Raw genomic sequence first — 25,614 nt, forward strand, 5'->3', positions numbered from 1 at the left:
TTTCTGTTCTGGTGCCAGTGATTATGCCAATACAAGTTTTGTGCTAGTTTGATTATAGCTGATTGCAAAATGTTGTCTCTATCGTGTTCACAAGCCAAAAATGACAAATTCTGGCCCTTTACGGGGCCATAACTCTGGAATCCATGATGGGATATGGCCAGTTTTCGAAAGGAACCGAGATATTATGCCCATACAAATTGTGTGCAAGTTTGAAAAAAATCAAATACAAAATGTGGTCTCTATCGTGTTCACAAGGAAACTGTGAACGGACGGACGACGGGTGATCATAAAAGTCACTACATGACAGGTGAGCTAAAAACAACCACAACAAATAAAGAACTGTCTGTTGAGACAAACTCTAATAGTACTGTTAACAGTTCTTGAAATTTCTTCCAGTGTCAGCAAACTACAAGTTGAGAGTTTTCTTTTTAATTAAGATCAAAGAGTTATTCAGGGTTTTTTTTGTAAAGCTTCTAAAGAGCATTACAATGTCTTATCTAAAGTCCATTATCAATTCACTTATTTATCAGGGGTTGCAAGGGCATTAAGTATTTTTCCAATCAATGAACATATCAGTATTATCACATCTATGAATATACCAGTATTTTTCCATCTATAAACATATCAGTATTTTCTTCATCTATGAACATACCAGTATTTTGAACATTTCAGTATTTTTCACATCTATGAACATATCAGTACTTTTCCCATCTATGGACAGATCAGTATTTTTCATATCTATGGACAGATCAGTATTTTTCTTATCTATGGACTGACCAGTATTTCATTCCTCTATGAAGATATCAGTATTTTTCTCATCTATGAACTTAAAAGCATTTTTTCATCTATAAACCTACTATACTTTTCTCATCTATGACCATATCAGTACTTTTCTCATCTATGACCATATCAGTACTTTTCTCACCTATGGACTTATCAGTACTTTTCTCACCTATGGACTTATCAGTACTTTTCTCACCTATGGACTTATCAGTAGTATCACATTTAGAACAGTTCAGTACTTTTCTCATCAATGAATTTATCTGTATTCAAACAAGACAGTTTGGACGGTCCCACATTGCTAACCAGAGTGCATGTGATTATGCTTCTTAAAAGAATACCAGTGTCTAAGGTTATATAAACTGAGAGAGATGATAAATCTAAAAACTCCAGCATCTGATTGGTTGACTCTGATCTCATATTTGAAATTGACTAATGGCAAGGCTGCATTCTGAGACTGGTCTTAAACTTCAGTTTTATAACTATGACCCAGTATTCTCTGTATTATAAGGAGTACAAACTGTGACCTAACTTTCATTTAAACATAAAGATGAACCTGCCCTTACAGCCACCTGTATTAAATAACCACTTGCCTTAAGCAGCCAGTCAGCTAACTTCCCAGATTGACTTCTTGCTCTAATTTCAAACTGACTTAATTACAAAAGTGTTACATACTTATATGGGAACAGTCTTTCTGGAGATGGCTCTTCTCCTGGTCCAAGCACTGGGTCTTTCAAGTTGTCTGTGCGGCCAGGAACCAGATATCCCCAACCATGTGTGTCATCAAAATGAATAGGGAAACCATCCCAGGTTAGACGTAGAAGTTTTGGTGTGACCCGTGTCTGATGACTAATTTTATGAGGACCAGGACACCATTCTTCACTCGTCACACGTGAACACAATGTTCTATACCACCTGCAAACATTGACAATAAAACACATCAGCATAATCCACAGAGTTCAAATCAAGGGGCCATTATGCAAACTAGAACTGACAACTTTCAACAGACTAACTTAATACTGCATATCATCACCTTCTTCTTGTTTTACAGCTGCAAAATGTCAGAATTACATGACTATAAGAAGTTTACAGGGGTAGAGCTACTACTAATTAAATCCATTCAAATAATCAGTATCAAGAGTTATTGAATGGACAACCAAATTTTAAGTTGAAAAGAGGCTGTAACTTCGACAAAAAATGGTGGATTGTCACTAAAATCAGATTTGGCCTGTATATTATTATCATATACCTATGTATCAAAAATAAATTCAAACATTTTACTCCTACATACTAACTGACAAACATATGTACATAACTGAGATGCTGCTAAAATGACATTATCTGCAATGCCTCTATATAGCAATGTCTCAGACAGAAAAAAACCTGTAACTATTATTTGCAGCTTTTAATGATCAGACCATTTTTAGTCATGACATTCCATGGACTACTTATTGATCCACCTCAGAGTTTTACATGAACAGCAATAACATGTAAGATCCACATAAAAGCTAAAATATTTCTAAAGGTCTTCAAGGGTGATAGTAGGATTGTTCAAAATTTTTAAGATCTTCAATAATATCAATTTTATAGTCAAGAATATTTTTCCCCCATTGTAAAAATTGGGTAAAATCACAGTATCAAAAAATATTTTTTTTTAGAAATTTACTTAATATTTTGCATGGAAATATTGCTTTTATCTAAGACATCCTGAAAAGTTTTATAAAAATCCATCATAAATAAAGTCAAAATTGATTTTTTTCATCAATATTGCTGTCAAACAAGAGCACTGCCTTGCGGGTGCAGACGCTCATCTGATTTTTTTGTCTCTGTATAATAGAAATACATTTGTATTGTCATACCCATGATTTTCTATGTCCAAAAGGAGGCATAATTCTTGCCAAAAAGCAACGTAGAGTTATGGCTATTGCTGTGCAGAGTCAGCTTTTAATGGCAAATAACTGCTCCAAGTTTTAAAGCAATAGCTTTGACCGTTTAGGAGAAAAGTTGACCTAAACATAAAACTTAACCAACAAATCTGATATTTTCTAAGTCCAAAAGGGGCCATAATTCTTGCAAAAAGCACGATGGAGTTATGTTTCTTGCCGTACAGAGTCAGCTTTGATGGTGAACAAGAGTTGCAAGTTTTAAAGCAATAGCTTTGATAGTTTAGGAGAAAGTTGACCTAAACATAAAACTTAACCAAGAAAAAGGAGCCATAATTCTTGCAAAAAGCAGGATAGAGTTATGTTTCTTGCTGTACAGAGTCAGCTATTGATGGTGAACAAGTGTTGCATGTTTTAAAGCAATAGCTTTGATAGTTTAGGATAAAAACTGACCTAAACATAAAACTTAACCAGGCAACGCCGATGCAGACACTAACGCCAACGCCAATCAATTGATGACAATAGCTCATCATATTTTTTTCAAAAAATCAAATGGCTGAACATAGAAAAAAAAATCAAAATCTATTTCTGATGATCAATATAAAATTAATCAAGACATTTTGAAATTTCAAAAAAAATATTCCCACCCTTGACAATTCTTCAGAGTGATGTATAACATCAATGGCATTGTAATATATTTAAAGAGAAATCAAGAAAAAACCTTGTCATGGAAAAGGCAGATCAGACAGTGAACAAAACAGCCCTTTTTTAACCAAAAATTACAATAAATGTAAAATGTGAGGTCGTATCTATCACTTTCGGCATTTTATGATTACATAATAATATTGTACTGGTCCAGTGCCTAAATCCAGACGGTGCTTGATAATTTGGGCACCGTTAAAAACACTTTTACGATTATGATTTTTTACTGAAATGTACAGGATTGACGTAAACAAACGCTTTTATGACCAGTTGTCAACAACAGTGTATGAATGAAAGTATTTCCAGAGAAAATTACTTTCAAACATCCGCACCGCTAAAAGTAAACATTGTGTGTCGCAGGGGATGTATGTGGGTGTACTACCTTTCATTTGAAACAATATCATTGTTAAAAGGAAAAAGGATTAAGTAGAACTGTTAAATAAAGCTCAATAAATAATAAGTAATCCATACTGCCAGTATAAAGCTTGTATAATTAGAATATGGCTGGAAATAGCTTCTTCAAGAACAGAACAGCTTGTGTTTGTTTTTTTTTCAGTTTTTCTCAAAAGTACTTTAAAATTTGCTGTCAACCTTTTCACAAACAATCTTTTAATTTAACAGACTAAGAAGTAAACTAGCCAAATAACTCTCCACAAATAAAGTACAATCATACTATGTCGGTGTTAATTGAACTAAACTATGGCAGTCAAGTTATGAGAAATATATGGCATAATCATTTACTAAAATTATCACTGTTTCACAGGTTTTACTGATTAACAAGAAAGTGTTGATGACTTGTATAACAATGCTAATATAGTATATAATATACTTGTGTAATACAACATATTTATGACATACTGCCTATCAACAGGTGTGATCAGGTACCTATGTTATGATGACTTTTCACCAGACTAACTTGTTACCATAGTGACGGTTAGAAACATCAGACAGTTTCATATATACTAATCAAAGGCCTGAAGGGCCTGAGAGTCGGCTAATGACTGATGTACTGGTAGTATAGTCTGCCAGTTTCAGTTTGTTTTTATTTTTTTTCCCAACAGAACAGAGATTTTGTTACAATAGATGAAATGGACATTCAATCGATGCCTAGTAAAACTTTGATTGACATTATACAAGTATTTAAACCCAATATATTTCTCTAAAATTGAAGAGTGGTTCGCAAAAATAAAAATGTTAAAAGTACAAACTACAATCTGACAGCTGACACCAAGATACTGCCCATGACTATATATATTTTTCCAGTAAACATTTGCATCCGGCATTACCAAAACAAGCAATAAGCAGCTGGTATATATTCGCACATCATAAAATTTGAATATGACAATTTATATATTGAAACTTTATAGCGCGGATTGCCACATACAACTTGTAACAGAAGGACGAAAGAACTGTTGAGATATATTACAGATAACGGGCCTCGATTTCATCTGCGATCATCTAGTATTTTTCAGTCCATCCTATATAAGACAGTGGAATTTAAAAACATTCACTTTTGCGTCTGAAAGTGTAAATGTGTTGGTTCATGCAAGTCTTCGTGAATGTTACATTGACATAAACTTATTCGCATTTAAAAGGAAGTGTCTCGTATACAATTTAAAAATATCGATATTAAAATCTTTTTTTAGTGAAATCATCAAATATTCTTTCAGACAGGTAACCCCTCAAAAATATCAGCAGTATGTTCTGGAACTTTATTATGCATTTGATTATGTAGACAAGAAGCCCCAACTGGGCCAATAAAGTATTTTGAAACCTTTTTTAGTTTCTGTAACGGTAGTATGGATAAGTGGTAATCCCTTGAATTGCAGTTTATTGATTTGTGAAACCATTGTGGCAGGTTTTGTAAAAAGGGCATAAAATTGTATCATAATCTATGCACAAATGTAATACCATCCGCAAGTAGGGTTTGTGATTTACCATAAAGAAAATATTGGAAAAGTAGCACAAAAACTTTATTACAGCCGTTTGGTGCGATTACTAACTGAAATTTCATCGTTTCAAATTTTGAAATTAAGAACCTAGACTTCATTTAGTATTCAATTCCAATGTATGAGAATCGGGTGTAGCAAGACTCTTACCTTTCAGGTTTGCCCTCAACTAAGAAAAATTAAAGAACTGATACAATTTTATTATGCTCATAAAAAAAATTCTAGAATCATTTTGTAACCACATAAATCAAGCATGTATACTTACTTCTGACATTTGAAAATTCCATAACCACCTCATAAAACTTACCAAATTTTTGAATTGAAAACATTTTTAATACCCCAAATCTCAAGTTCAATATGGGCTGCTACAAATATGTTTTATGAAGAGTATGACAGTTTCAGCAATCTTCCAAAATCTACTAATGAAGTTTCACCTTAGTGAAATACGGCATAAAATTTAAATCTACATTCCCGAGTCAAAGTGTTAAAAGTTTGTAAAAGCAGTCTAAATAGAGTATACTTTTGTCAAAACTACAAGAAAATTAATTTAATGTTTCGCCGATTGTTTATTTCTCGAAAAATAGAACTAAATCATTTTTAAAATCAGTAGTAATTAAAACAAACCAGTTAAGAGCTTCTTCCCCCGATAATTTATCCGCTTACTGACTGCAAAATTCAACCCATGTGTCATCATGAACGGGTGACCGTTTCGTTTTTTTTGCGACCTGAATCGTAAGCAAATTATCCGAACCAGTCAAAATTCCAGAAAGGTTACGATTTGGAACGAAGTTATAGACGTTTTCATTTTCGCCACTCGCGATTTTGCATCATTTTCATCTGGCCGATCATCCTAGTATTTTTTCAGTAAACCGAAGTCCGTATTTTCAAACGCAAAGTCGTAAAGCGTTGTTATAAACAGGTCACGTTTGTTCGCCGACAAGTGCCTATAATGTAGTTATGATTCATCCGCGAAGTCTCGCGGAAGAATTAACGTACTGCACATATCTTATTCGGGTCATTTAAAATGAAGCTGTCATAATTTAATTTCATCGATGTGGTAAACTCTTTGATAAGAGAAATTCAAATGCTTTCAGAGGTACCCGACTCAATAAAATACTAGCAGTATGTTCTGGAACTATATTTTGTCTTTCGCTGGATGTTACGCAAGCTTGGTAAGCCTGCACAATTCATGAAATGCACAGCGCAATAAATTTGTTGTTTGCGCAATGACTTTAAAGATTATTTTCTGAAACGGACATAGTAACAAATGGATAATTTGGCTAATAAGTTGATATGTAGTTTTTATTTGAATTTGTGAACACCATATTTGCTATTTTGTGACAAAAGGGCATAAAATTAGTCACCATAATCATATGCACAAATGTATTACCAAATCCCGCAGAATCGTTATGCGTGTTTATGCATAATGAGTTACCATAGAAGAAAATACATGGCTTTATTTGAGTATTGCACAATTACACTTCATAAATTTGACAGATTACATCGTATATTGGTCATAGCAAATGGGATTGACATAACTGAACTTCATCCGATCAATGAACTCTTTGAAATTAAAGACAATCTAATGGAACTACATCAGTTTATGTGATTCATTTAATGTGAATGAGAAATCGGGTGATAGCAAGGACTCGTCAAACGCTTTCAGCGTTTAGCCGACTCAAAAATACTACATGTATAATAAAGACCACAGAAAACTGATCTACAATTTTTTATGCATCAAAAAATTAACGAAATGCAATAACTGTTTTTGAACTACATGGTAAACAAGAGCTGTATACAGATGTACAGTGTCTGGACTATTTGAAACCATTCCAAATAATCCTACCTTACATATAAAATCTTTACCAAATTTTTGTTAAGTTGAAAAAGGGGCATAATTTTATAAACATTAAGTTGCAGATATGCAGCCTGGCTCAGAATAGTCAGTTTATGATGAAGAGTATGAAAGCTTTCGGTACAATTCTTCCTGAGAAATCTACTTAATGCAAGTCTTTCACCAAATCTAAGTGAAAATCGGGCATAAATTTGCTAAAATCTACATCTCCTGATGTCAATGATGTGTGAAAATGTTTGGAAAAGTAGTTTCTGAGAAATATGCTTAGATGCTAAACTTTGTCAATAAGGGACATAATTTTAACACAAGAGGGCCATGAAGGCCTTGTATCGCTCACCTGACCTATTGACCAAGTTTTATAAAGATATGGTCATAAATGTGATCTCTAAAGTGTTAACTAGCTTTTCCTTTGATTTGACCTGGTGCCCTAGTTTTTGACCCCACATGACCAAGATTCAAACTTGACCTAAAGATCATCAAAATTAGCATTCTGACCAAGTTTCATGAAGATACAGTCATAAATGTGGCCTCTAGAGTGTTAACAAGCTTTTCCTTTGATTTGATTTTGTGACCTAGTTTTTGGCCCCACCTGACCCAGATTTGAACTTGACCTATAGATCATCAAGATCAACATTCTGACCAAATTTCATTAAGATATAGCCTCTACAGTGTTAAAAAGCTTTTCCTTTGATTTAACCAGGTGACCTAGTTTTGACCCCAGATGACCCAATATCGAACTTGTCCAAGATTTTATTGAGAGTAACATTCTGACCAACTTTCATTAAGATTGGGCCAAAATTGTGACCTCTAGAGTGTTAACAAATTTTTTATTTGATTTGACCTGGTGGCCTAGTTTTTGAACCCAGAAGACCCAATATCAAACTCGTCCAAGATTTTATTAAGGGTTACATTCTGACCAAGTTTCATTAAGATTGGGCCAAAAATGTATCCTCTAGAGTGTTAACAGTCAAATTGTTGATGACAGACCACGGACAGACAAACGACAGACACAGGACGATCACAAAAGCTTACCTTTGGGCACTTTGTGCTCAGGTGAGCTAAAAATGTAAACCTGCTCTCTCAGCGTACTTCATAATGCTTGACTTATGATGAGGTTGCAAGCACTCAGTCAAGTAGTTTCTAAGAAAACCTACTTACATGCAAAACTTTAACAAATTTTCTTTGATAAATAGCACAGTTTTGACAAAATAAAAGCTAGAGTTATGTCACTCTCCCTGTGAGGTCACTTCATGATGGCAAAGACATGTGAGAAGTTTGAAAGCCTTTGGCTTATCAGCTTTTGAGACGCTATTTACATGACACAGACGTCAATGCAGATGTCGAAGAAAGGGTGATAACAAAAGCTTTACTGAGCTAAAAATCCATACCCATCAATTTCATACACCATTTTTCAAGGGAAATATCATGAAATGAAGATGGCTGTGTCTATGCTGTGATTTCAATATAACAACCATGGATTGAGAGTTAAAATTTAAAATATTCCTAACGGAAGACATTGTTAACAAGTTCACTCAAGCAGCAGAATTGTCAAACACTATCTGAACCAATAATTTTGCTCTTACAATAAATGCTGATAAAGAGCAGCAGAGATGTAGTTGTTCGTAAAATATGTGTGCGGATGGGGAGCAGACATGTTGATTTTTTCATCTGGCATATCAGGATTGCCAATATAATGGTCTATTACTTTACAATAGTCACCATTCCTATGAAAATTGGTGACTTATATTAATCACCAGTATAAAAGCTTTCCCATTAAATGCAAAGAAATAAAACTAATAACAATATACACTCACTCTGGATATCCACTCATATAGGTATTAGTTTTGTAGTGTCTTTCTTGTTGTTTGAGAACATGTTCTAAACAACTTTCCACCTCCAATTCCCCGTCCTCTTTTCGCTTCTCAAGTTCTTGCTGCTGTTTCTGTGTTGTATACAATTAAAGGAGATGAAACTGTGGGTAAACGTTAACTAAGTAAACCACTTAAAATAAGTCCCTAGAAAATAATAGTGACTTCATACTAGTATTCAGCTTCAGTCAAATCGTGTATAGCAACAGCTTCAGTCAAATCATGTATAGCAATAGCTTCAGTCAAACTGTCTATAGCAATAGCTTCAGTCAAACTGTCTATAGCAATAGCTTGAGTCAAACTGTCTATAGCAATAGCTTGAGTCAAATCATGTATAGCAATAGCTTCAGTCAGATTGTCTATAGCAATAGCTTCAGTCTAATCATGTATAGCAATAGCTTCAGTCTAATCATGTATAGCAATAACTTCAGTCAAATCGTGTATTACAATAGCTTCAGTCAAATCGTGTATTGCAATAGCTTCATTCAAATCATGTACAGCAATAGCTTCATTCAAATCATGTATAGCAATAGCTTCAGTCAGATTGTCTATAGCAATAGCTTGAGTCAAATCATGTATAGCAATAGCTTCAGTCAGATTGTCTATAGCAATAGCTTCAGTCAAACTGTCTATAGCAATAGCTTCAGTCAAATCATGTATAGCAATAGCTTGAGTCAAATCATGTATAGCAATAGCTTCAGTCAAACTGTCTATAGCAATAGCTTCAGTCAAACTGTCTATAGCAATAGCTTCAGTCAAATCATGTATAGCAATAGCTTCAGTCAGATTGTCTATAGCAATAGCTTCAGTCTAATCATGTATAGCAATAGCTTCAGTCTAATCATGTATAGCAATAACTTCAGTCAAATCGTGTATTACAATAGCTTCAGTCAAATTGTGTATTGCAATAGCTTCATTCAAATCATGTACAGCAATAGCTTCAGTCAAGTTATTTATAGCAATAGCTTTAGTCAAGTTATTTATAGCAATAGCTTCAGTCAAGTTGTCTATAGCAATAGCTTCAGTCAAGTTATTTATAGCAATAGCTTCAGTCAAGTTATTTATAGCAATAGCTTCAGTCAAGTTGTCTATAGCAATAGATTCAGTCAAGTTGTTTATAGCAATAGCTTCAGTCAAGTTGTTTATAGCAATAGCTTCAGTCAATTTGTCTATAGCAATAGCTTCAGTCAAATTGTCTATAGCAATAGCTTCAGTCAAGTTGTTTATAGCACCAGCTTCAGTCAAGTTGTTTATAGCAATAGCTTCAGTCAAGTTGTTTATAGCAGCAGCTTCAGTCAAGTTGTCTATAGCAATAGCTTCAGTCAAGATGACTATAGCAATAGCTTCAGTCAAGTTGTCTATAGCAATAGCTTCAGTCAAGTTATTTAAAGCAATAGCTTCAGTCAAGTTGTCTATAGCAATAGCTTCAGTCAACGTGTTCATAGCAATAGCTTCAGTCACGTTATTTATAGCAATAGCTTCAGTTAATTTGTCTATAGCAAAAGCTTCAGTCAAATCGTCTATAGCAATAGCTTTAGTCAAGTTGTTTATAGCAATAGCTTCAGTCAAGCTGTCTATAGCAATAGCTTCAGTCAAGTTGTTTACAGCAACAATTTCAGTCAAGTTGTCTATAGCAATAGCTTCAGTCAAGTTGTCTATAGCAATAGCTTCAGTCAAGTTGTTTATAGCAACAGCTTCAGTCAAAGCATGTATAGCAATAGCTTCAGTCAAGCTGATTATAGCAACAGCTTCAGTCAAGTTGTTCATAGCAATAGCTTCAGTCAAGTTGTCTATAGCAATAGCTTCAGTCAAGTTGTCTATAGCAATAACTTCAGAAAAGTTGTTTATAGCAATAGCTTCAATCAAAGCGTGTATAGCAATAGCTTCAGTCAAATTGTGTATAGCAATAGCTTCAGTCAAGTTGTCTATAGCAATAGCTTCAGTCAAAGCGTGTATAGCAATAGCTTCAGTCAAAGTGTGTATAGCAATAGCTTCAGCCAAATAGTCATGATATAGTGATAGCTTCAGCCAAACTGTCTTTAGCAATAGCTTCCGTCAAATTGTCTATAGCAATAGCTCCAGTCAAGTTGTCTATAGCAATAGCTTCAGTCAAACTGTCTATAGCAATAGCTTCAGTCAAATTGTGTATAGCAATTACTTCAGTCAAGTTGTCTATAGCAATAGCTTCAGCCAAATCATGTTTAAAAACAGCTATAACGTCGATCTGGGTATTATCGAACATGGGGGCATTATCGGACAAACCAATGAACATCGGTTATTTTAAAATATATAATCATAACTTGATGCCCACGGGCAATATGTCGAGCCCGCCAGCTGTCAAAAGGACTGGGAGTTGTACATGACACTCCTTGTCTCATTGAGGCAAACATTTATGCCAAATAAAAAAGAGATTGCAAAAAGTTACAATATAAGTTATTTAAAGTAACAACAAAGGAACGTAAATCTAAAAAAAAATATAAAACAAGAGCTGTCTCCATAGGATGACATATGCCCCCGATGACACTTTGAACGTGTAGTTATGGCCGATGTTAGAGTTTAGGACCTTTGACCTACGGAGCTGGGTCTTACGCGCGTCACGTCGTCTTACTGTGTCACACATTCATGCGTAGTTATTTTAAAATCCATGCATGAATGTCAAAGATATGGACCGGACACGCCCATCAATGCACTATCATGAAAAATGACCTTTAACGTCTAAGTGTGACCTTGACCTTTGAGCTACGGACCTGGGTCTTGCGTGCAACACGTCGTCTTACTGTGGTACACATTCATGCCAAGTTATTTGATAATCCATCAATGGTTGACAAAGATATGGACCGGACACGCCCATCAATGCACTATCCTTTAAAGTCTAAGTGTGACCTTGACCTTTGAGCTACGGACCTGGGTCTTGGGCGCGACACGTCGTCTTACTGTGGTACACATTCATGCCAAGTTATTTGAAAATCTATCCATCAATGACAAAGATATGGACCGTACACGCCCATCAATGCACTATCCTTTAATGTCTAAGTGTGACCTTGACCTTTGAGCTACGGACCTGGGTCTTGCGCGCGACATGTCGTCTTACTGTGGTTCACATTCATGCCAAGTTATTTGAAAATCCATCCATCGATGACAAAGATATGGACCGGACACGCCCATCAATGCACTATCCTTTAATGTCTAAGTGTGACCTTGACCTTTGAGCTACGGACCTGGGTCTTAGGCGCGACACATCGTCTTACTGTGGTACACATTCATGCCAAGTTATTTGAAAATCCATCCATCGATGACAAAGATATGGACCGGACACGAAAATTGCGGACAGACTGACAGACCGACAGACCGACAGACCGACAGACGGTTCAAAAACTATATGCCTCCCTTCGGGGGCATAAAAAATTCAAAAAAACATTCAACACACCTGAAAATTGGATGTAACATGCATGTTGTACTACAGAAAAGTGGTCTTGATTTTTCCCTACGATCAGTAATAAAAAAGTTACAAATATATTCATAGTAACAACAAAGGGAAGTAATTCTAGGATCTTGCGCAAGACACTCCGTCGCATGATGATGAACAATTGTGCCAAGTTACATCAAATCCCCCTATGCATCAAAAAGAAATGCTCCAGACAAAGTCATTCTTGTATCTGACTTTTGACTCTAAGTGTGACCTTGACCTTAGACCTAGGACCTGGTTCTTGTGCAAGACACTCCGTCTCATGGTGGTGAACATTTGTGCCAAGTTACATCAAAATCCCTACATGCATGAAGAAGAAATGCTCCGGACAAAGTTGTCATTCTTGTATCCTTTCACCTCTAAGTGTGACCTTGACCGTAGACCTAGGGACCTGGTTCTTGCGTACGACACTCCGTCTCATTATGGTGAATAGTTGTGCCAAGTTACATCAAAATCCCTCCATGCATGAAGAAGAAATGCTCTGGACAAAGTCATTTTTGAATTTGACTTTTGACCTGTAAGTGTGACCTTGACCTTTGAGATAGGAACCTGGGGTTTGTGCAAGACACTCCATCTCACTGAGGTTAACATTCAAACCAAATATAAACAAGATTGCTCCATGCATGTCAAAGTTATGGTCCGGACAAATGAATCCAGACGGACGCACATACGCCGAACAGACATTTGGAAAACTATGTCTTCGCTTCCGCAAGCGGGCTCGACACCGGTCATGTGTTTTTAAAGCTTTCGCTGCCTGATTTCAAATGAATACAGTAGCAACATCAATAAAAGGTAACAAAAATGCAAACAAAAATATCCACCTATGCAGAATAAATTCACTTCCTGTTACAAATACAAACATTCCAATGTAACATTTGTTGGAATATTTCTTTGAAAACATGTACAATGATGTGCTCAGGTGGTGATTTGGCACCAGTGTGTACAGTCTGTTTGATAAACAAACAATGCAAGATACAAATGTACTCTGTATGACAGAAACGCTTTGCTCTCCATGGAGGTCCGTCAAGGGGTATTTTCGGACACTTGTTTTAAAAAAATGGGAGGCTACATTAACCGCATTAATAATAAATTTTACAACAGTCCAAACTTCCTGCTTGTTGCTTGCAAACTTTAATTATAATATATGAAGGGGTAGGTAGAGACACAAACCAAAAAGAAACCCCCTCCTGCACCTACCCTCATTTGTCTCGTATTCGCACCCCCTTCCAGGAAATCCTTGCTACGCCTATGAATACTACTACAGTGATTAACTAAAATTGAAAAGAGTGTAGAGTAGATCTATATTTCATGCAGATACGATTGAAAATTGCCTAGAAATGCATTACTCCACAAATTATTTCCTACTGAATATGCCAAAATCAAGCTGATGGTGTATGACTAGTGACATAAATACCTGTCCGGTAATACCCCGACATGACCGATAATACCCACTATGAACACCTCAAATTGATTGTATACGTAACAAGTCACATGACGTAATACCGACCAATCTGTTTTTGAGAAATAGAAAGTACACATGCAACTGTAAAGTGAGAGAGGTTTTCTGAGTCTTCTTTACGGTAAGTCTTGTGAAACTTTATTTTTACGAATTCTGTCCGATAATACCCCGATTGACGTTAGTCATGTCATGTATCGCAAGCCACTTGCTTAGTTTTTTTGACAATTCTGATTACACATCTCAAATTTCAACTGTAATGTTCTCATTTTGAATGTTAACTTGTCACTTTGCCATCAAAGTATTCTATACACACACCTTTGTGAGTTTCTTTTCCTTTTTCAGTTTGAATGGTTTTGTTGTCCAGTCAAGGTCCCATAGCCATGGGTCTTTTTTATAACTGAAGAAAGAAAAGACATAGAAATAAACGTCATCTAAGATTATGCAACTTTCCAACATGCTGGTTTTTAAGAGACACAAGAAATAACAAACATACATACTAACTTTATGCCTTCCTCATTCTTCTGTAAAGAAGGAAAGAAATGATTTTTACCTCCAAAGAAACTCAAACATTTAAAATGGAAAACCTGAGATGTTATGGCTTTTAACAACTAAATAAGCTGGCCTGTATTCATCAGCGTTTTAAGTCTGAGATTTAGACTTGGATTTTAAAATGCTCAATTTTCTTTTTGCATACATATGTAAGTATTGTACTGAATTGAACAGAACTTGGAATGAATATGGCATCTACTCCAACAAACAGCTAAGTTTCAGCAAGACAGATTCATTACAAAGGAAGCTGGAAAGTCAAAGTCTAAATATCAGACATAAAACGTTGATAAATACAGGTCCTGAGTATACCATTTTACACCTTGACAGATTACACATCATTTATATCCAAACCAGACTATATCCCACTTTTCATCTTGCAGGTCAAAACTCCATTAAGCATCTAACACAACAAAACCCTACTTATCATCTTGCAAGGCTAAACCCCATTTAGCAGCTTATATGACTAACTCCCACTTATCATCTTGCAAGGCTAAACCTCATTTAGCAGCTTATATATGACTAACTCCCACTTATCATCTTGCAAGGCTAAACCTCATTTAGCAGCTTATATGACTAACTCCAACTTATCATCTTGCAAGGCTAAACCCCATTTAGCAGCTTATATATGACTAACTCCCACTTATCATCTTGCAAGGCTAAACCTCATTTAGCAGTTTATATATGACTAACTCCCACTTATCATCTTGCAAGGCTAAACCCCATTTAGCAGCTTATATGACTAACTCCCACTTATCATCTTGCAAGGCTAAACCCCATTTAGCAGCTTATATGACTAACTCCCACTTATCATCTTGCAAGGCTAAACCCCATTTAGCACGTTATATGACTAACTCCAACTTATCATCTTGCAAGGCTAAACCCCATTTAGCACATTATATGACTAACTCCCACTTATCATCTTGCAGGGCTAAACCCCATTTAGCATCTTATATGACTAACCCCCATTTAGCATCCATTTATCATCTTGCAAGGCTAACCCCATTTAGCATCTTACATAACTAAACCCCATTTAGCATCCGTTTATCATCTTGCAAGGCTAACCCCATTTAGCATCTTACATAACTAACCCCCATTTAGCATCCATTTATCATCTTGCAAGGCTAACCCCATTTAGCATCTTACATAACTAAACCCCATTTAGCATCCATTTATCATCTTGCAAGGCTAACCCCATTTAGCATCTTACATAACTAAACCCCATTTAGCATCCATTTATCATCTTGCAAGGCTAACCCCATTTAGCATCTTACATAACTAAACCCCATTTAGCATCCACTTATCATCTTGCAAGGCTAAACCCCATTTAGCATCTTACATAACTAAACCCCATTTAGCATCCACTTATCATCTTGCAAGGCTAAACCCCATTGAGCATCTTATATGACTAACTCCCACTTTTCATCTTGCAGGGTTAAACCCCATTGAGCATCTTATATGACTAACTCCCACTTTTCATCTTGCAGGGTTAAACCCCATTTAGCATCTTATATGACTAACTCCCACTTTTCATCTTGCAGGGTTAAACCCCATTTAGCATCTTATATGACTAACTCCCACTTTTCATCTTGCAGGGTTAAACCCCATTTAGCATCTTATATAACTAACTCCCACTTTTCATCTTGCAGGGCTAAACCCCATTTAGCATTTTATATGACTAACCCCCATTTAGCATCCATTTATCATCTTGCAAGGCTAACCCCATTGAGCATCTTATATGACTAAACCCGACTTTTCATCTTGCAGGGTTAAACCCTATTTAGCATTTTAAATGACTAACTCCCATTTAGCATCCATTTATCCTCTTGCAGGGTTAAACCCCATTGAGCATCTTATATGACTAAACCCGACTTTTCATCTTGCAGGGTTAAACCCTATTTAGCATTTTAAATGACATAACTCCATTTATCATTTTACAGTCTATTCCATTTGTAACAGACATCAAACAGACTGAAGGTGGTCACTATAGACAGGTGACCACTATATCCAGATTTTCTATGTAGGACATCGACATTGATTTAAATATAAATTGAGCCGCACCATGAGAAAACCAACATAGTGCATTTGCGACCAGCATGGATCCATGCTGTTCGCTAACGGTTTCTTTAATTGCAATAGGCTCTGAAAGTGAACAGCATGGATCCTAACCAGACTGCAAATGCACTATCAGTGCTCCAGCTAGGATTGAAAAAGGGCAGGGTGCTGGCAATGAGAAGGGCACTTCTGTCTTCTAGGGGGCGGGGGTTCCTGGGGCATCCCCCCACCAATAAAATTGTAACTTGTGCATGCATTAGGGGCATTTTAACATACACTTTAGACAAGGAATTTTGCATACTTTTAGCATTATATTAGGCACACTTTAGGCATGGTATAAGGCATACTTTGTGCTTTGATAGGCTCAGTTTGTCATCTCTTACATACTTAGAATGCTGTTGCTCGTATTTTACTTGGCAGTTCCAGAAATTTTTGAAATACAGGCGAGAAATGATGGCCTCAGGTGCATTTTTAGGTCTACATTTCGAGGTATTGCAGGGATATGTTACTCTCCTCTTAATTGGGTGGTCAGGGGGCTCTCCCCTGGAAAATTTTGAAATACAGGTAATAAAAGGTGGCCTCTGCTGCGTTTCTGGGTCTAAATTTTGAGAAAAAAATACTCTTGTCAAAATAGTAGAGTGCATTTTTGATGAGTTTGTCGCATTTCAGCCAGCTGGGGGGGGGGGGGGGGGGGGGGGGGGGGGGGGCACAGGCCCCCTTGGCCTGGCCCTGAATCCAGGCCTGTTCATTGTACTTTTTTTATTTAATAACAATATCTGTGTGTTAAAGAAATAAAAGCTTGAAATCATTTCTGTAGCTAGCATAACATTTAATAACTTTTGTTTTGTTTAGACCCATATTACTTGTTAAAATTTCAGAACACATCTCCATGTACTTGATATTTATAAATTTATATGTGTAACATACAGAAGATAAAGTTTAAACTTTCACTTAAATAAATGAAATAAGGCAAAGTTTTTAGCTTACAACAGACTAGATGCCAGTTTAGCACTTCTAATAGAACGTATTCCGGGTATCCAAAATTTTATATCCGGGTATTGTTACACTTTTAATTAAACTCATTTTTAAACACTATTTTTGAAAAATTATTATGATGCAGACAGTTAAACAGCAGTTTACAGTATCTGACATTAAAGTTTACAGTGACCTTATGTCTTATTAACCTTATTTCAAAGAAATATTCACGAAAAATCGGCAATTTTATACAGCAGACGACGATCTACTTTCGATTTCAAAAACTTTTAAAATGATCAAGGTAAAAAAAAATCCTACTTAAATTTGATTGTGGTCGATTTTTATCAATTAGATTTAAATGTCTATTGTCTGGACTTAAGTTTTAATTGTGTATGAACGGACATTAACGTCCGCGACCGAAAACGAAAGTACAGTTTGACAAGCGGCGCGAAAATGAAGATAATTTTCAGACTGGTTAGATAATTGTTTTAACACTAAGCTTCAGTGTTTTTAATGCTGGTGTAGCAGACTGAATCGGGCCGATCACAGCAGGTAATTGTTTGCCAATTATGTCAATGCCCCCCGGCGTGTATCACTCGATAAAAAGGTGTAATAAAGCAGTTTATTATAACCACTGAGGCAAAAAAGGGAAGATTGGCTAAAAAGAAAATGAATGGTTGTAAAACGGGCAGGGTGCCTGGCGGGGCAACCGGGCGGAACGAATTTCGGAACGGGCGATGCGCCCTGCTAAAAATTGCTAGCTGGAGCACTGACTATGTTGGTTTTCTCATGGTGCGGCTCAATTATGCTTATTATGAATATAAGTTGTATTGTTTATAATAACGTATAGGTTCCTGTATTACGAAATATGTATTGTATTTACATTCCTGTTTACTCCTTTTTGATACTCAAGTCAAGTAATTTTGTTCTTACTTAATAGCTATATGGAGGATATTTGTTGTTTCAGTGTAAAATTGAAATATCTTTCATGAGTGAACACCACATTTTCATGAGTAGCAAACCTACTGATGACAATTTATTTTAAGTTTCAAAGAAATACTGTTCCAAGACATGGCCTGACAAATAACAATTTTGTAAGAAAAAAAGGGTGAAAATTCTGACAAAATGCAACAAAGATTTATTATTCTTAACATACTTGCTTATCTAATAAGTTACAAAGTTATACTTCTTATAATACAATATTCAAGAAAAGTGGCGAAACAAGAAATTCCAACTTTCTAAGTACATTAAGACCATAGTTCTGACAAAATGCAAGTGAAGTGTTTTGGATCCTGGCCTATATACTAGTATAATGATTTTAAACAATCATGCAAAGATTCAAAGCTCTTACAGTTTTTGAGAAATTTGGACTGAAATAAAGATCATAACCAATGGCAATGTCCATGCTGATGCTAATCCAATGGATCAAGTGGTGACAATACCTTTTCAAAAATCTGATGAGCTTTCAATAATTTACAAATATGATCTTATAAAAATCTTCAAACAAAACCTGGGTTCAGCCACCTTGCTTATAGGTCAGACTTAAAGAAAACAAATAGGCTACTTGTACCATTACACTGTCTGACTGGTAATTTTACACCCCTCTAAATTAACTCAGTGAGAAGCTCTGATTACTAATTGACTGTAAAAGAGACTCTTGCCTTCATGGCATTTTTTCCTTGGAAAAACATTCCTTTTAATCTACTTTGTTTATTGTATCAATGCATCAGGCTCAAATATCAAAATTAAAAAATATTCATTTCAGTCTAAAGTACAATGTCCTTTAATTACATAGAAAAGTACTCTTAAAGTGCCAACAACAACATAATAGAACTAGAACTGTCATGTAAAGGAAAGAATTAAAGAAACTTTATATATCATGGTCAGATATGAAATATAAACCTTTAATGATATTCTATGTATGATTTGTTTTTCATTTTTAATATAGATTTCTATTCATTTTTAGTATTTTCAAAAGTCTAATGCTTTTTCCACTCTGGAGTCTGGCTTGCCCCTTTAAACATTTCAATGCTGGATACTGAAGACGTGAGTGTTCCATCTCTAAGTAAGGCCAATGTTCTCCCAAACAAACTGACAGAAGATATAATGTTCTCAGTCATTTATTCTCGATCACTGTTTCATGTCAGACAGTTGTTAGTTACATGGAGACAGCAAGTCAAAATTGGTACAGAAACCAGTTTACATGACCACCACTGCATTATAAACTGGATGTGGTCCTAATAACAACTGGAAATTTCCATGCAATTATATATACTTGTATGCTGTTATGAGCACAGAATCAAGGAACATCAACTAAAATACATAACTACCATTACATAAGTGAAATTCTATTGTAAAGCTGATAATAAATGAAATACTGCTGGAAACACTGTTAATGTAGTTGACTTGTTATGACAATAGGAAATTTTCATGCTACTACAAAGTACATCATGCAATTACCTACATCAAAATGTTTTTGATTGGCTACAGTAAATCACAGGATAGGCTCAAACAAACTTAAACAAACGAAGTTAACTACTTATGACAAAGTACTGGTGAAGTGGTTATGACTTCTGTCCTTTAAATTCACAGAAAAATGATATCTATGTTAATATATGCACACAACTGAAAAAACATCAACATAATACCTACGGTATGGTGGCGCTATATAACAAGTGAAAACTTGGAAAAAGAAAACTACTAAAATATTTGTTGATCATCTACTAACCAGCCAGTGCAATCTTGAGATTATTATATTGATGATGTCCATTTATGATGAAAAATATTCAAGAATCTAGAGTGATCGAAACTAGTGCTCTGCGTATTTTTCTTGTTCTATACAACGCAATTTAACTTGCACAGAATTTTCTTTTGAAAATTCTATTTATAACCCAATCTTTGGTAGAAAGTAAAAAAAAATAATCATATTTTTTGGGGGAAGCAGTAATCTTTAGCTCATACAAATCTGTCTGATGTAGCTTAGCAAAAACAAAAGCGTTGGCATACTGTTTCTGAAAATTTTGAGATACTGATCTGAAACCTTTTCTGTTAGGGGTCATCAGTCGGCCACACAGATAATTCTATAAAGTTGAACAAAAGCATTAGACAAAAATGTTCTGTATTTGCTGAGCACAAATTGTTTTCAATTTCAAGCTCACTGTGATATATACTAGCTTTTAACCTACAGAACCCAAAAAACAAAAGGGGTCATAAGGTATAAAGACACTAAATAAGAAAATGATGCCAAAAATAATAGTAGCTGCATAATGATGGATTCAAATAGTTCTCAGTGTTTTTTTTGCTCTGTAGAGCTTTTTTCCTTATTAATTTTTCTTTTCAAGTTTTTGTAGAAATCACACAGCTTATCTATGCTTGACATTTAGGCAGCATTTTCATAAAAATACAGAATTTGTCATAGAAACTTAGGTCATACACCACCATTACAATTTGGGGTCTCATTTTTAGCTGATTGTACAGCGTGTTTCTTAAACTTTGACTGAAAATAATTTTGTTGCATCAAACATGACTGCCACTTTTTTCTGATTTTGGTCAGCACGACAATATTCTTCAAGAAAATGTAAGTCACAGACATTTGAAATGTGTCCTGGTGTGTGTTGCAGCCGTTGGAAGTTTCTCAATTTTAAACAGAAAAAAAAGACCAGCAATGTGTCTATGCCATAAACTGACCACAGGCAATCATTCTAAGCAAATTGACATGTGCACGCCAAAACAATCTTTACTTACTGAGCGTAACCTTGACTTTCAGCCTACTGATTCCTAAAACAAGAGCACTGCAATGTGGAGCAATAAACGCCCAAAGGTATGATCGTTGACCCGTAAGTGTGACCTTGACCTTGAAGCAAGCCATCAAAAACATGCGCTATGCATGTCGTCTCGATGTGGTGAACATTTGTGCCAAGTTTCTTTTAAATTCTTCAAGGAGTTCAAGAGTTATCGAGCGGACACGAAACAAAGTCATATGACCTTTGACTCCTAAGTGTGACCTTGACCTTGAAGCGAGCCATCCCAAACATGCGCTCTGCATGTTGTCCTGATGTGGTGAAAATTTTTGCTAAGTTTCTTAAAAATCCTTCAAGCAGTTCAAAAGTTACATAGCGGAAAAGAAACAAAGTCATGTGACTTTTGACCGCCAAGTGTGACCTTGATCTTACAGCGAGCCATCCAAAACATGTGCTCTGCAAGTCATCTATATGTGGTGAACATTTGTGTCAAGTTTTTTCAAAATCCTTCAAGAGGTTCAAGAGTTACAGAGCGGACACGAAATTGCTAACAGACGGACACGGCATCATAACATAATTATGTCCCTTCGGGCGTAAAACAAAATACTGGCAATCATCCTATGAAGCTTAACAACTGTAGGCCAAAGTGTTCTTTAGATACTGATTTATTTATGTTATTTTGCTCTATCTCCTCTGATTGAGTATATCAGTAACAACTGCTGTATCTCCAGGAACTGGAGCACTGCATTTACTTTTAAATTAATTGTGATATAAAAACTGACCAATCATTCACCTAAACTAGCATCATAAGACTGTTAGGACTTTGCAAAGAAGTGTTCTATGTCCATTAAGCATAAATAGAGAACAGATCTTAATCCATCTGAAGAGATGAAACTTTGCCCTTATATCTTCTGATAGAATAGTTCCCCTTGAATACACTTTTGTCATTTTTGCAAATTTGCTCTATCTCCAAATAATAAAAGTGAATTTGCAAAAAAATGCATTAAAAAGTTCCAAAAACCTTACATAGAATCTACAAAATTACAGGAACCAAAACATTTTTTTCACTGTTTTCATCCACAAATATGTACAAAATCCCCTTGATAAAATTCCCCCCACTCTACTTGACCAAAGCAATCAAACTTTCTCCTGACTGATTAAATTATATTCAACTTTTCACTTTCAATTTTATTTTTTATGTTTAACTTAACCTTATTCAATTTCAGAGTTTTTATTAAAAAAATCAAAGTGAGGACTTTGTCTGCCTTGTTAAAATTGAGCAGGAGGGAATTTGTTTGGGAGGTGTTTTGTCCTACATTTGTTTTGCCCAAAAATGAGGGATATAAACAAAATATTAAAACTTTGGGATAAATTTTCTCAAAATGCTGATAATGGAAGACAGAGCATCATTCCATGTAGGTGACAATGTCATGGTGCAGTTTCTAGTTCACACACACTATGTCTATATGTACATTTAGCTTTTGTGCTTACGTATATCAACTCTGTTCTCAGAGAAAATCACATCTAACACACTAGATCTATTATTCAAACAAGTTGCTCATGCAATGTTCTAAATTTCAACACCTCTGATACTTATTGAGATAAAGACTGAAATCCTTCACATACATGTAACCTGTACCAGTATGAAATATTACAAACTCTCATAAAATGCATGATATTAGACTTCAGGTTTACCACTGGGCCATAGGTCCACTTCTATCATCGTCAAATTAAGTGTCACAGGTACCTTTCATTGTTGACTTGTTCACAAGCATCATTTGCAAGTCTCATAAGCAGCTGCTTCGACTCTCGTTCCATGTCATTGTAAACTACATTAGACTGGTGTTTATATCTTTCCCAGTTTTGGTTAATTGGAAGGTAACCAGTCGCCATCTCCAACATACCCGATAATGTCACCGGGTGAGGAAATCTGAAACCAGTTATAACATTAAGTTAAACAAAAGAAGTTAGAGGTATCATTTCAACTGTATGTTGTCTTGATGAGGTAAACAACTGATGCTTGTTTTATGAAAATTAGATTCTTATATGAACAAGAGCTCTGCTTAATGTAATGGGATGAAGGTGTACCAAGAAACAATGAGTCAAAAGTCAGACTTTTGAAACTGGGAGGAGCATGAAAAATTGATTGGCTGGCGGTAGGGTCTGAACAATCAGGGAGGAAGGTAACAAAATAATGTTAGATAATAAATTTAAGTATAGTAAGAGAAGTATTAGAGGTGAGGGGGAAAACTGAGGAAATGTACATTAATTTGAGAAAAGGTGTAAGAAAGTAATTTTGTTTTGGTTGGGCTGGTTTATGGAATGTGATGCCAAGTGTGAGGTTCATAGAGGATTAGAAAGGATACTGAGAAAAAATCTATTATACAAGATTAAGTTAATGTAAGAAATACATACATTGTATTTTTTTTTTTTTTTCTGGTGTGTGTGGGTTGGGGGAGGGGAGTAGCGGAGGGTAGCAATTAGGGAGGTAAGGGTATGAACTATGATAATGATACAAGAAATGTTTAACAAGAGCACTGCCTGCGGGTGCCATCGCTTGTCTGCAAATGCTGGACAATATGTATGAAAAGAGTTATATTTAAGATTTTCTAAGTACAAAAAGGGCCATCATTCTGAAAAAATGCAGGTTAGAGTTATGGTTCTTGGCCTACATAGTCAACTAATAATGATAAACAAGTGTGCAAAGTTTCAAAGCTGTAACTCATATAGTTTTTAAGAAAAAATGGACCTAAACAAAGACTTTAACTAAGAAACTCAAATTTTCTAAGTATAAAAAAGGCCATAATTCTATCAAAATGCAGTTATAGTTATGGTTCTTGGCTTACATGATGATAAACAAGTGTGCAAAGTTTCAAAGCTGTACTTCTTATAGTTTTTAAGAAAAAGTTGGACCGAAACAAAAATTTTAACCAACACCAAAGCCAAAGTCGGTGTCAGATGATCAAGTGACAACAATATCTCATAGATTTTTTTTCAAAAATCAGACAAGCTAAAACCAATGTGGGGTAGACTGGGGAGGGGGTGTAATTCAGAGGAAGAAGTGGGGGTAGAACATATTGAGAGGTTGTAAGAGATCCTAAGAAGCAACCTCCTCAACGCAAAATACAGATACGTACTTCTTATGCTGATGCACTGAGCTGACGATATGTTAGTTGAAGAAGACACGGTGAAATTGAAAAGCATGCCATAAAACATTTAGCAGTGTAAAAGTAACAGGTTTAAAAGTTCATTCTAAAGTTTGAAATCATTTATTAGTTCAACTTACTGAGGAATAAAGATGGCTATTTGTACTCATCATAGTAAAAGCTTGCATTCAAGCTTCTCAATTTCACTATATATCTTCCAGTGCTAAGCACTGAATTGTCAAATGATTTTAAGAAAAATTACCTTTCATTAAACTCTGGCCAAAGGACTCTGAAAACCTCATATGTTGCTCGGACATCTCCAGCACAATAGTTCATTAGTTCCTGAAATGTATCACAATTGTCACATACAATAATTTATCCTGTGATCCATGCCCATTCTTGCTGACCGAAATCTTGTGCCAATTGTACATTTTGTGTAACTTTTGTAAAATTCTATTCCCCAAAGGCTTGAACCTACATCAGTGAGGGTCAAGTGACTGAAAGTCACTTGTCTTAACTGCTTGGCCACGTCAAAATGTTGGAACATACACCCACCATACAGTATGAATGACAGACGCAGAAGTCAAGATGGCTTCATAATGTATTATTGGTATCAATGCAGGGAAGTTATCATAAATGAGGCATGTTAAAACTAGAATATGCTTTTGTAGAAAAGCGCATGTCTCCCCCAATGCATAATCGTATCGGTAAGAAGTCAATAGGGGACAGAACCGAAAGTCAAAGAGACACTGATGGTTGGCTGCAATAGGGATCATCTACTTGGCATGTCCAATCATTCCACTATGTTTCAACATTCTAGGCCTTGTGGTTCAGAAGTTATGACTTTAAAACGGTTTTCCATCTTCTGGCTCCTGTGACCTTGACCTTTGATTGAGTGACCCCAAAATCAGTAGGGGTCATCTACTTGGCATGTCTAATCATCCTGTTAAATTTCAACATTCTGGGTCAAGTGGTTCTCAAGTTATTGATTGGAAAGAGTTTTCTATGTTCAGCCCCCTGTGACCTTGACCTTTGATGGCATGACCCCAAAAACAATAGAGTCGTCTACTCCATAAGCCCTGCCATCCTATGAAGTTTGAAGGTTCTAGGTCAAATGGTTCTCCAGTTATTTATTGGAAATGAAGTGTGACGGCTGGACGGATGAGGCAAAATCAATATGCCCCCCGCAC

General features: G+C 35.6%; 1 protein-coding gene across 1 annotated transcript in view; it reads right to left on the bottom strand.

Annotated features, from left to right (window-relative positions):
• LOC128559094 (DNA polymerase subunit gamma-1-like) overlaps window positions 1–25,614 on the bottom strand; it is a 126,048-nt gene that overhangs the window by 52,485 nt on the left and 47,949 nt on the right. Inside the window, exons 8-12 of the mRNA XM_053550147.1 lie at window positions 24,687–24,766; window positions 23,026–23,208; window positions 14,278–14,359; window positions 8,984–9,111; window positions 1,456–1,695 (exon numbers count right to left, since the gene is read on the bottom strand). Of these exons, the coding sequence (XP_053406122.1) occupies window positions 1,456–1,695; window positions 8,984–9,111; window positions 14,278–14,359; window positions 23,026–23,208; window positions 24,687–24,766 (713 nt within the window). The remainder of the gene's footprint in view (window positions 1–1,455; window positions 1,696–8,983; window positions 9,112–14,277; window positions 14,360–23,025; window positions 23,209–24,686; window positions 24,767–25,614) is intronic.

The sequence above is a fragment of the Mercenaria mercenaria genome, chromosome 8 (genome assembly GCF_021730395.1).
Source record: "Mercenaria mercenaria strain notata chromosome 8, MADL_Memer_1, whole genome shotgun sequence".
In the NCBI taxonomy this organism is placed as follows: Eukaryota; Metazoa; Mollusca; class Bivalvia; order Venerida; family Veneridae; genus Mercenaria; species Mercenaria mercenaria.